We start from the raw sequence: 13,131 nt of genomic DNA on the forward strand, positions 1-13,131 counted from the left end.
AAATTGAACATTCACATACTGAACACGGTTCATGGCAATGCTCAACTCTTTAATGTAGGTATATGCATAATTTTGATAAAATTAAAACTAGATTTTGAAAATAAAAAGCCAGATTTCAATTTTAGTTTACTTGGGTCTGCCCTAACAAAGTACCCAAAATGGAGCTGCTTAAAACAATGGGAATTGTATGTTACAGTTTTGGAGTCGAAAGTCCAAAATCAAGGTGTCAGTGGGGCCATGCTCTCTCTAGGGGAGAATCCTTCCTTTCCTCTTCTAGGGGAGAAGGGCTCGGTGGGAGAATCCTTCTTCTCCTCTTCCAGTCTCAGGTGTTATAGGCAGTCCTTAGCACTGCTCAGTTTTTAGATGTGTCAGGTCTGTCTTTCCTCTGTGCATCTTCACATCAGCTTCCCTCTGTGTGTGTCTGTCCCTGTGTCATAATTTCCCCTTTATTGCAGTCATTGGTGTCCATACCTATACTGCAATACAACCTACCCAAAGGATCTTATTTTAACTTGATTATTCTATTTAAGCATCCTGTTTCTAAATTAGCTCACATTCTGAGGTACTGGGGGTTAGGAAGTCAAAATATTTTTTTGAGGGACACATTTCAACCCACATCATGGATTGATGGATAAATAAATTGTGATTTGGCCTCTTGATAAAGTGTATACTACTGTAGGTCAACAAGTAAATGAAGAACAAAGTAGTAATGTGCCTTTTCCAAAGCAGAAACACACATCCCAGGGACTTTAGAACATCTTAAAAGAAAGCACAAGATTGTTCCATTTGAGTAACATGTATTTTGCTTAGGGCCAAGGGATGTGCTTTGGGTAAAAAGAGACAGAGTCAGGTATGGGATGAGGAAGAAAAACAAATAACAAAATTAAAACATTTTGAACACCTGTTCGTTTCACTATGCGTATCTCCTGTCTTCTGATGGTGGCTTCCAGACATTGATGAGTGCCTGGTAAACAGACTTCTGTGTGACAATGGTCTGTGCCGAAACACACCTGGGAGCTACAGCTGCACCTGCCCACCTGGCTATGTGTTCAGGACTGAGACAGAGACGTGCGAAGGTAAGAGCCACTTTTCTTCATTGTGAATAGTAAGCATCTTAATATGCATGAACCTCAAATACATTATGAAGCAACAGAGCAAAAAGAATGTTGTTTGAATATGTTTTAAATTTTACAATCTCAGCTAATCTGCCAGTTTTAGAAGTAGCATGCATCTAGCCCAGTTTATAAATGCCATCAGTTTTGTCCCATTCAGATGAAATATCACATTTTGAAGTTAATTAAAATAAGTGAAAGGAAGCCAGTTTGTTTCACTTGCTGATAAAATATCATATTTTTGTTTGTTTGGTTTTCCCTTTTTGAAGCCAATGTAACACATTAGCCTAGGAGAACCTGAACTCACGACAAAGTCAGCTCTTAGGCATTTTATTTATGAAATGATTGATAGACCTCAGAGGTTGGCCCAGAAAGTAGGCCAACCTATATTTGAGGCCTGAGTAAAAATGGTTACCTAAATTAAATTTATAGTCCAAGAAAATTGTCCTTTCCCTTTGAAAATTTAAGTTACGGCTTGGATTTAAGGATCATGAATTGCTGTTTAAAAAAACCTTCCTTTTCTTTTAAGCTCATTTTTCTGCAGTGGAAGTTTTATGAATAAGTTAAATGCTTCAGAAAGGCCCCATTTTCAGTGAGATACTAGCTAAGCTATGAGTATCTTCAATTATATTTTTGTTCCTTGATCAAAGTACTGTGTATTTCAGGATAATTTGTTGAATGACTACTGGTCATTGTTCCTTTTCAGTTGCACTGTGTGGGCCTACAGAAGTATCCCATGACATTCTCAAATCCAATAACTACTTCTGAATAGTAACTTTAAAAAAAAAAGATTTCATCTTTAGTTATTTGGAATAACCCTTTTTTATCTATTAAAGTATTTGTTTTCTTGGTAACTTCATAGCCAAGAAAGCTGCAATAGTAATATTATGCAAAAAGATGTTAACATTCTCTTCCTCTTATTAACTTCAAAGCATTCTTATGAACAGAAGCAAGTGAGGACTCAAACAAGATGCCAAAACACAAACGACTCAGCTGAAGTCAATGAAATGCAATTACAAAGTGCAATTCCAAGTTTGGATTGAATTTGAGGGACCAGTGAAAAACAGTAATTAGCCTGAAGAGAGAAAAAAAAGGAAAGAAAAATGAAAACCTCAGTATAAAATACTGTTTTTCTAAACTTAGTTCTGATAACTGTTGAGTTCCCCTCCTGTCCACACCTTTTTCAGGAGCTCCTCAAAGAAAAGCATACTTTCCATTCCTGAGTAAAGTACTTGAAGATTCATTCATCTTGTCCATAGATGAACAGAGACATCTGTTCTCGTAGTATTTTTTTCTCTTAGTATCTTTTTTCATTAGTCCAAGCTTCCCAAGTGTATTCATCCAGAGTTTTTATCTTTTAGTTTTTATCTTTTATCTAAATACCCACTATCCTTGAGCTTCTCCAATGGCTTAGTGGTAAAGAATCTGCCAGCAATACAAGAGATGCAGGAAATACGGGTTCTATTCCTGGGTCAGGAAGATCCCCTGGAGTAGGAAATGGCAAACCACTCTAGTACTTTAGCCTAAAAAATCCTATGGACAGAGGGGCCTAGCAGGCTGCAATCCAAAGGGTTGCAAAGAGTAGGATATGACTGAACATGAGCCCCCTCCCCTCAACACTTTTTATCCTTCAGAATTGCCATGAGAAATGCATTTTGTAAAAGAAAAAAATTGCAAGCCATGAGTTTACTCTGAGTTTTTCGGGAGGGTAGGAGAAGGGAGTTCAACAATTGTGTTTCCTTTGTTTTTATTCCTGACTTTCTACGCCTCCTTCTCACTGCCCTTTTTCAGTTTTATCTATTGCCTATTGGAGTTATCTATTGTTAAATGTCAGGAAGCTCTGAAAGCAATAATAACTTAGGATATCATCTTCATTTAACTGAGTAGCTGGGGATTATTAGAACTGGTGTCCCTGTCCACAGTGACAGTACCCTTTTGTGCCATTGTGAGGGAAACACAGCAGGGAGCTACATGGATGGTGTCTGATTCAGTTTGGTCAGTTTGGTTTGAATACCAGATTGTCAATATTTATAGCATATTGCTTCCATTTTGACAAGTGAGATGAAGTTAGATCATACTAAGAGGTGAAATATCAAAGTATAAATAGAAGGGATTCACCTACTTAGGTGAAAAAGTGAAGAGTGGTGTTTAATAGTATGACATGGCTGTGTTTAATTGCTCAGTCATGTCTGACTCCTTGTGACCCGATGGACTGTAGCCCTCTAGGCTCCTCTATCCATGGGAATTTTCCAGGTAAGAATACTGGAGTGGGTTGCCATGCCCTCCTCCAAGGGAATCTTCCCAAACCAGGGATCAAACACAGGTGTCCCACTCTGCAGGCAGATTTTTTACCATATAAGCCACCAGGGAAGCCCAAGAATACTAGAGTGGGTAGCCTATCCCTTCTGCGGAGGATTTTCCCAACCCAGGAATCGAACCTGGGTCTCCTGCATTGCAGGTGGATTCTTTACTAGCTGAGCTACCAGAGAAGCCCTACCATGACATTAGATGATTACATAAATCTTAATACATCAGTTCAGTTCAGTCGCTCAGTTTTGTCCGACTCTTTACGACCCCATGAATTGCCACACGCCAAGCCTCTCTGTCCATCACCAACTCCCAGAGTCCACCCAAACCTATGTCCATCGAGTCGGTGATGCCATCCAACCATCTCATCCTCTGTCGTCCCCTTCTCCTCCTGCCCCCAATCCTACCCAGCATTACGGTCTTTTCCAATGAGTCAACTCTTCGCATGAGGTGGCCAAAGTATTGGAGTTTCAGCTTCAACATCAGTCCTTCCAATGAACACCCAGGATTGATCTCTTTTAGGATGGATTGATTGAATCTCCTTGCAGTCCAAGGGACTCCCAAAGGTCTTCTCCAACACCACAGTTCAAAAGCATCAATTCTGTGGCACTCAGCTTTCTTCACCGTCCAACTCTCACATCCATACATGACCACTGGAAAAACCATAGCCTTGACTAGACAGACCTTTGTTGGCAAAGTAATGTCTCTGCTTTTAAATATGCTATCTAGGTTGGCCATAACCTTCCTTCCAAGGAGTAAGCATCTTTTAATTTCATGGCTGCGATCACCATCAGCAGTGATTTTGGAGCCCAAAAAAATAAAGTCTGACACTCTTTCCACTGTTTCCCCATCTATTTCCCATGAAGTGATGGGACCAGACGCCATGATCTTAGTTTTCTGAACATTGAGCTTTAAGCCAACTTTTTCACTCTCCTCTTTCACTTTCATCAAGAGGCTCTTTAGTTCTTCTTCACTTTCTGCCATAAGGGTCGTGTCATCCACATATCTGAGGTTATTGGTATTTCTCCCGGCAATCTTGATTCCAGCTTGTGTTTCTTCTAGCCCAGCATTTCTCATGATGTACTCTGCATATAAGTTAAATAAGCAGGGTGACAATATACAGCCTTGACGTACTCCTTTTCCTATTTGGAACCAGTCTGTTGTTCCATGTCCAGTTCTAACTGTTGCTTCCTGACCTGCATACAGGTTTCTCAAGAGACAGGTCAGATGGTCTGATATTCCCATCTCTTTCAGAATTTTCCAGTTTATTGTGATCCACACAGTCAATGGCTTTGGCATAGTCAATAAAGCAGAAATAGATGTTTTTCTGGAACTCTCTTGCTTTTTCAGTGATCCAGCGGATATTGACAATTTGATCTCTGGTTCTTCTGCCTTTTCTAAAACCAGCTTGAACATCTGGAAGTTCACAGTTCACGTATTGCTGAAGCCTGGCTTGGAGAATTTTGAGCATTACTTTACTAGCATGTGAGATGAGTGCAATTGTGCGGTAGTTTGAGCATTCTTTGGCATTGCCTTTCTTTGGGATTGGAACGAAAACTGACCTTTTCCAGTCCTGTGGCCACTGCTGAGTTTTCCAAATTTGCTGGCATATCGAGTGCAGCACTTTCACAGCATCACCTTTGAGGATTTGAAATAGCTCAACTGGAATTCCATCACCTCCACTAGCTTTGTTCGTAGTGATGCTTTCTAAGGCCCACTTGACTTCACATTCCAGGATTTCTGGCTCTAGGTGAGTGATCACGCCATCGTGATTATCTGGGTCATGAAGATCTTTTTTGTACAGTTCTTCTGTGTATTCTTGCCACCTCGTCTTAATATCTTCTGCTTCTGTTAGGTCCATACCATTTCTGTCCTTTATCGAGCCTATCTTTGCATGAAATGTTCCTTTGGTATCTCTAATTTTCTTGAAGAGATCTCTAGTCTTTCCCAATCTGTTGTTTTCCTCTATTTCTTTGCACTGATCACTGAGGAAGGCCTTCTTATCTCTCCTTGCAATTCTTTGGAACTCTGCATTCAGATGGGAATATCTTTCCTTTTCTCCTTTGCTTTTCGCTTCTCTTCTCTTCCCAGCTATCTGTAAGGCCTCCTCAGACAGCCATTTTGCTTTTTTGCATTTCTTTTCCATGGGGATTGTCTTGATCCCTGTCTCCTGTACAATGTCACGAACCTCTGTCCATAGTTTATCAGGCACTCTGTCTATCAGATCTAGTCCCTTAAATCTATTTGTCACTTCTACTGTATACTCATAAGGGATTTGATCTAGGTCATACCTGAATGGATTAGTGGTTTTCCATACTTTCTTCAATTTAAGTCTGAATTTGGCAATGAGCAGTTCATGATCTGGGCCACAGTCTGCTCCCGGTCTTGTTTTTGCTGACTGTATAGAGCTTCTCCATCTCTGGCTGCAAAGAATATAATCAATCTGATTTCGGTGTTGACCATCTGGTGATGTCCACGTGTAGAGTCTTCTCTTGTGTTGTTGGAATAGGGTGTTTGCTGTGACCAGTGCGTCCTCTTGGCAAAACTCGATTAGCCTTTGCCCTGCTTCATTCTGTACTCCAAGGCCAAATTTGCTTGTTACGCCAGGTGTTTCTTGACTTCCTACTTTTGTATTCCAGTCCCCTATAATGAAAAGGACATCTTTTTTGGGTGTTAGTTCTAGAAGGTCTTGAAGGTCTTCATAGAACCGTTCAACTTCAGCTTCTTCAGCGTTACTGGTCGGGGCATAGACTTGGATTACTGTGATATTGAATGGTTTGCCTTGGAAACGAACAGAGATCATTCTATTGTTTTTGAGATTGCATCCAAGTACTGCATTTCGGACTCTTTTGTTGACCATGATGGCTACTCCATTTCTTCTAAGGGATTCTTGCCCACAGTAGTAGATATAATGGTCATCTGAGTTAAATTCACCCATTCCAGTCCATCTTAGTTTGCTGATTCCTAGAATGTCGACATTCACTCTTGCCATCTCCTGTTTGACCACTTCCAATTTGCCTTGATTCATGGACCTAACATTCCAGGTTCCTATGCAATATTGCTCTTTACAGCATCGGACTTTGCGTCTATCACCAATCACATCCACAGTTGGGTATCGTTTTTGCTTTGGCTCCATCCCATCATTCTTTCTGGAGTTATTTCTCCACTGATCTCCTTTATCATACTGGGCACCTACTGACCTGGGGAGCTCATCTTTCAGTGTCCTATCTTTTTGCCTTTTCATACTGTTCATGGGGTTCTCAAGGCAAGAATACTGAAGTGGTTTGCCATGCCCTTCTCCAGTGGACCACATTCTGTCAGACCTCTCCACCATGACCCATCCGTCTTGGGTGGCCCCACACGACATGGCTTTGTTTCACTGAGATAGACAAGGCTGTGGTCCGTGTGATCAGATTAGCTTGTTTTCTGTAATTTTAGTTTCAGTGTGTCTGCTCTCTGATGCCCTCTCACAACACTTACCGTCTTACTTGGGTTTCTCTTACCTTGGACGTGGGGTCCTCTTCTCGGTCCTCCTGTGCCCACGCAGCCCCTGCTCCTTGGGCCTTGGGTAATTCCTCTCGCCGCCGCCCCCGGCCCCCGGCCCCTGGCCCCAGGCCTGGCCTAGCCCCTGTCGGCCACCGCCCCCGGCCCCTGGCGTCCGGCCCGGCCTAGCCCCATATTAATGCATAGAAGTACCAAATCAAGCAGCAGTGATGGTTTAAAAGCATGGTCTTTACTTATTTTGCCAAAGAATAATTGTTCCTGATAAACTAGCCTTTTCTTTAATATGAAATATGTTTTATATCTGTCATTTGTAAGAAAGAAGTTCATGTTATGTAAATAGAAGAGAAATGATAGAGAAATATTTGGGTTCTAGCCTTATGACATTGGTGGAAATATAAATGATTTATTGTGAAAAACTCAACCAGATAAGTGTTATTTCTCCACTTTCTTCCCACTGTAAAGTTATTTGCATTTTATTAAGTGTTTTGCAAAAAAAAAAATAGACCTGAAGGCCATGGAAATCTTTTTCTCTTGGGTGTCCTCCTTATTTCCAACCTTGCATTCACATGATAAATTTGTGTGCCTGAAGCAGTTCTCTGCATGTTATTCTTTCTAAACTAATTTCCAAAGACTAGGCGCAGGGAGTTATTAGCCAATTCATTGTCAATTCTAGCTTTCTTTCTATATATTTGCTATATGCACTAATTTTACTTGTCATTCATGTTTTCAACAGTCTATTTTAAAGTATGTATTAAAAAGCAGTAATCAAGTTTCTCTGATATTTCAAACCGAAGTTACAAAAATTTATTTTACTTTTTTTGTTTGAGCTCTGAGAGTCTGTGAATGTTAAAATTTTTACAGCGAGCACTGTGGTTTAGATTGTGTTTCCAGTGACATAACTAGTTAAATGTAAACCAGATGTGCTTTGAAGTTTATTTCCAGGAATGTACAGTGAACTGTTTCAGTTCCTGGTTCCATGACATTTATAACATAAAAACAATGTATTTAAAGAAAAATTAAACAGTTGATATCTGTAGCTGTCATTGCATGTGTTTATAGCTTTTGAGTTCATAATTGCTTAATATAAAGTCGGGATTTTGCACCCTGATGATATTGACATTGTTCTTTTGGGGAATGTTCTTAACAGATTAAATTAATAGGTGATACATATAGTCTGTCTTCAGATTAGGTATCTGCTTCTTTTTTGGCTATCTGATTTGTTTTTTACATTGTGTTTTTTTTTAAAAACTTTAGTACTCTGGAGTAGATGTTTTCATTCCAAATCTGTGTTGTATTTACAAAACTTGCTCTTGTATTTTTAAGAGGCTTTCTTGCTACAAAGGACCTGAAAGAAAGATGCATTTATATTTCTTAAAAACAATTTCTATTTCAAGAATCCATTAAATACCTGGGTATTTAGTAGTTTTGAAATAGCAAAGAGGAAACCTAACTGTTTTCCACATGGATTTTTAAGTTTGCATTTCAAGTCTACAGATTGTAAAATCAGCAATGAGCCCTTCCTTTTCAGAACCAATTTAGTTTATATTTGACTTGAGATGTTCAAGAGTAAACGTTATGATCTTCTAGTTATTTGCATGTTTTCCTCAATATAATATTCCTGTTTAATTCAAAGAGGTGTTAGAAAAAAATAATAAATACTATGGTGAATTCAGAAACTGTAGTTCTCAACAAAAGAGTGTCTTAAAGTATGTTGACCTGTTTCAGATAATTAACCAGTTATAGAAAGAAATCTGAGTATCTTTTCCTTAAATTGAGTGGTTTAATTTATACTGAAAGTCAGTCTTTGATATTGTTTTTAGTAGTTTAGCTAACTCTTATATTTATTTTTAATTAACTTGTGTTAAACTATTTAACTTTATTGGTTTAACATCTTGTTTAGTCACTACTTGAGAACATAGGCTTACTCTAATTCTGTCATACTTCTGACCATCAACAGGAATTGTTTAGATTACGATATGCAATTTGACTTCAGACTCAAATCAGTGATAGTAAAAGTCTATTTAATACAATTAAAAGTTTATTTTTCCTCTTTTTTTTTATTTTAGCACAATCAGTTGTGCTTCAAAATGTCTCACACCAGGACTTCCCTGGTGCTCCAGTGGTTAAGAACCCATTGCCTTGAAATGCAGGGGATGTGAGTTCCATCCCCAGTGAGGGAACCAAGTTCTCACATGCAACAGAGCAACTAAGCCCATGCACTGCAGATAAGACCTAATGCAGCCAAATAAATAAATACATATTTTTTTAAATGTCTCAAACCAAACATGGAAATGTGAACGGGAAGGTGGATAAGGGCTAGAAGAGAAGGCTATACCTGGTATTAAAGTTTCATCCCTTATTTCCTGATTTGTATTCAGGAGTTCGGAATTAAAACCAGGATTGCGATGTGTTGTCTCTACTATAGGCTTTTTAAGTTCTTCCAAAACCTCATGGAATCACCAATGACAGAAACAGTCACCTTCGTGCACAGCACACATTGCACTTAGGAATGTGTTGCTTTCATGGAATCAGGATTCGAATTTCCCACAGGAAAATTATATCTCATTACCAGAGAAAATTAATCCAATTTATGTAAAGTTGTAGTGAAACAGTAAAGATACCGAACCCTTTCAAAACAGGCTGATTCCTGGAGTCCTGCTGAGTCCCCCAGCTGTGCACATGTGTATCCACACTGTAAAATGCACGTCTCCATTCCCCATTCACTTTATGCCTCCTAGATCCATATTAAAATTACAAGAGCCAAGTTTACCAGACGTTCTGGCATAGCGTGGCTTGTTGGAATAATATTTTCCAGAAACACATGGCAGCTCTAACAGACTCTTCTCCTTCTGGATTGTAGATATAAATGAATGTGAAAGCAACCCATGTGTCAATGGGGCCTGCAGGAACAACCTTGGATCTTTCAATTGTGAATGTTCTCCTGGCAGCAAACTCAGCTCGACAGGATTGATCTGTATTGGTAAGATCTGTGCGTGGTGCTGATGTTTCAGTTTCACTCCATAGATAAGCAGAGACGCCAGGACTTACTGTGGGTAAACATGATTACAGGAAGCTAATAATTTAGGAGTTACTCCAGTTGTTTTCTCTTGTTATCCAGGTAGGAGTAAAACATGATAGTATAACCTAGACAGACTCTTAAATTTTGTTAGATTCTAGGAAGCATTCCTTTTGGGTAAGTACATATATATATTACGCCATAAGTTATAAGCATTTCCATACCACACACATATTTATATTCATTCCCCAGGAATGCCTTAGGCAGCAATACAATCAAATCCTTACTGCATACTTTTTATAAACAACCTTCAATGGTAAACAAAAATGTGATCACATTTGGACTCAGTTAACAGGACAAGAACTTGAAGAGTTGAAACTTTAAACAAATAGAAAGAATTTGTTGGTTTTTTTAAAATTTCTTCTATCAATCATAACTTTATGAATGCCAAAGAATTCTTGCTTCGGAAAATCTCTAAGAGAGAAAGATTTGAAAACTTCCAGGACTAACATGTTTCAATGTATCTCAAAACATAGAAGGTCAGTTCTTGATAAAGGCGTGCGTGCGTGCTCAATCTCTTCAGTCATGTCCGACTCTCTGTGACCCCATGGACCATGGCCCGCCAGGCTCCTCTGGCCATGGGATTCTCCAGGCAAGAATACTGGAGTGGGTTGCCATTTCCTTCTCCACTGATAAAGGCAGTAGGACATAAATAAAATGAAATAGTCAGATCTATTATAATGTTACTAAAAGCAACTCTTCAGCTTATGTAAGAGAAAAAAACCGATCTCAGTAGTTCTTCCCTGCTTCCAGTGTCTAAGGCTACACTGACTAGATATACGTGCTTCACATTTTTACCTAGTACCCACTTTTGGTGGTGATTTAGTTGCTAGGTCTTGTCTGACTCTTGACACCCTATGGACTATAGCCTGCCAGGCTCCTCTGTCCGTGGGATCTCAAAGTGAACTAAATATATATGTCCAAATAGTTAGGGAGGTGTTATAGTTTTACACAGTGCCAAATAAATTGGCAGTTTTTGTTTGTTATCTATTCAATATGAATTTTCAGTTTAGTTTTTGCCTAAGACAATAGTATTTTCCATATTATATCTGATGCTAACAGTATTTAGCTGGATACTTAGAGTACCTGTTTATCACAGGAAGAAGTGATGAAGTCCAAAGTTTCAATGAAAACCTTCCCTTTAGAAATGCCGGCACTCAATTTCCCAATGAGGTACAGCTGGTGAAATTTGAGCCTTGCTCGGCTCTCCATGCTAGAAACTAGACTGCCATCTGCCTAGGGCGTTACTTTTTTTCTCACAGAATTCCTGGTTGGGGGTGGGGGGTCATATGGATTGGATCTGGTAAGGCAGAAATATTTTTGCTAAGCCACAGTTTCCAACTGAGATAGAATCATTTTATTATGCAAAGGAAATAAACTCAGCATTAGTCAATTAATGTCTCAGAAAACTAAATCTGTAGGCCACTTGGGCATCAAAGATACCTTTGAGTTTTTGCTTCATCATAAACACTTCTAGGATTTTGGCCTCTTGCTCTTATAGTTAATTATTAATGAATAAAAAACAAAGACATTTTATTTCCAAGTTATTATGTCGAACACCTAAACCCCACAGTATTTTTCTAAGCCAGTGTATTATGTGTGTTCATTCATTGTGATAAGATTTGAGTATCTCAGCCAAAAGCTGCTCAGAAAGAAATTTACTTAATATGTTTACATTTTAGACCTTATTTTATCTGCTTTTTTCATTAAAAACAATTCAAGTCTTAAAAAGAAACTAAATAGTAAAATATTCATAAGAAATACTATGAATGTACTTTTTAAGTAAGACTGTCAAATGGCTTTAATCAGTATTTAGCCTGCAAATTGCCCCTTGGTAGGAACCAAATCTCTAAATTTAGAACTGAATAAAAATCCCCTGATGTAATTACGAATTTAAAATTAAATCAGAACATAAATGAATTAGTTAGATACAAAGAATATTTCAGGATTTAGAACATATTCTGCAAGCTTCGTAAACATAAACCAATCTTCAGCTGTTCTACAGACTGCTTGAAGAGACTGTTGTTTTCTGATTGAAGTGATGAAATATAATAGAACAACATATTTGATTAATCTTTACTGCATTACACTGCTTCCCTCTGATGGCTCTGCATAATCCATACCAATTTCCCTCATCTTTGGCTTGCATCTGAGTTCTGTCTTCACATTTCATGGACATGACAGGCACAGTGACCTCTCTTGCAAAATCCGGTGGTCAATTCTTGTTCCTCATCTTAGTCTATTAACAGTATTTAACACAGTTCATCACTCATCCCCTCTCAAGAAGTTTTTCCTTTTGGCCCTCTCTTTTTCTCCTTTCCCTTTCCTGGCCTCTTCCCTCAGTTTCCTTTGTTAAATCTTTCATTTTCTCCTGCTATCCAGTTGGAAATGTCTCACAGGTCAGTCCTGGGGTCCTGGGATGTTTTTGCTTCTCTGTCTTACATGCTTGCTTAGATGCCTCTACATTAACTCTCACAATTCTCTCTCTAGCCTTAATCTCTCCGCCAGTTTCAGACTTGTTTTTCTAATTATCTGCATAGTATCTATCTCCACTGGGGTGTCTAATTGGCATATCAAACAGCATGTCTAAAACCAAATTTCTATCTTTCAGCTTAAATCTGGGTCTCCTAGAAGCAGTTCTGTCTTGACAAATTGTAACTCTATTTTTATAACTGGAGTCATTCTTGATGTCTTTCTCTCAAGCTGCAGTTTGAATCCATCTAAATCCTGTTGATTGTACTCAAAATTTTTTCCATATTTCAACTCCTTCTCACCATCAATATCAACAACCCCCAATCCAAGCCGCCATTTTCTTTTTGACTATTCCTATAGCCTCTAGCTTATCTACTTACCCTGCTTTATTTTTTTGGAGATCTTAACCAACCTCTGACTGTATAACTACATCTGTATTGTGACTGCATTTATGTGTAGTTACATATATACCTACTCACACACAAGAAAAAACAATAAGGAGAGATGGATTGTGTATGTATGTATGTCTATTGATTTTGTGAGTTTTCAGTGTTGATACAATACCAGTCTAAAGAAGCACCATGTTGCAGAATGAGGCCTCTAAAATCATACAGTACAAGTTTGAATCTTGATGCTGACCGTCTCCTGGCTGGGTGACCT

At 38.7% G+C, this 13,131-nt stretch overlaps 1 protein-coding gene across 2 annotated transcripts in view; it reads left to right on the forward strand.

Moving 5' to 3' along the window:
- FBN2 (fibrillin 2) overlaps window positions 1–13,131 on the forward strand; it is a 219,170-nt gene that overhangs the window by 134,265 nt on the left and 71,774 nt on the right. For both annotated transcript variants that reach the window (XM_081501841.1, XM_081501840.1), the window contains exons 19-20: window positions 951–1,076; window positions 9,784–9,903. In XM_081501841.1, coding sequence (XP_081357967.1) covers window positions 951–1,076; window positions 9,784–9,903 — 246 coding nt within the window. The remainder of the gene's footprint in view (window positions 1–950; window positions 1,077–9,783; window positions 9,904–13,131) is intronic.

The sequence above is a fragment of the Giraffa tippelskirchi genome, chromosome 6, assembly GCF_054371585.1.
Source record: "Giraffa tippelskirchi isolate mGirTip1 chromosome 6, T2T-mGirTip1v1.2.pri, whole genome shotgun sequence".
NCBI lineage: Eukaryota > Metazoa > Chordata > Mammalia > Artiodactyla > Giraffidae > Giraffa > Giraffa tippelskirchi.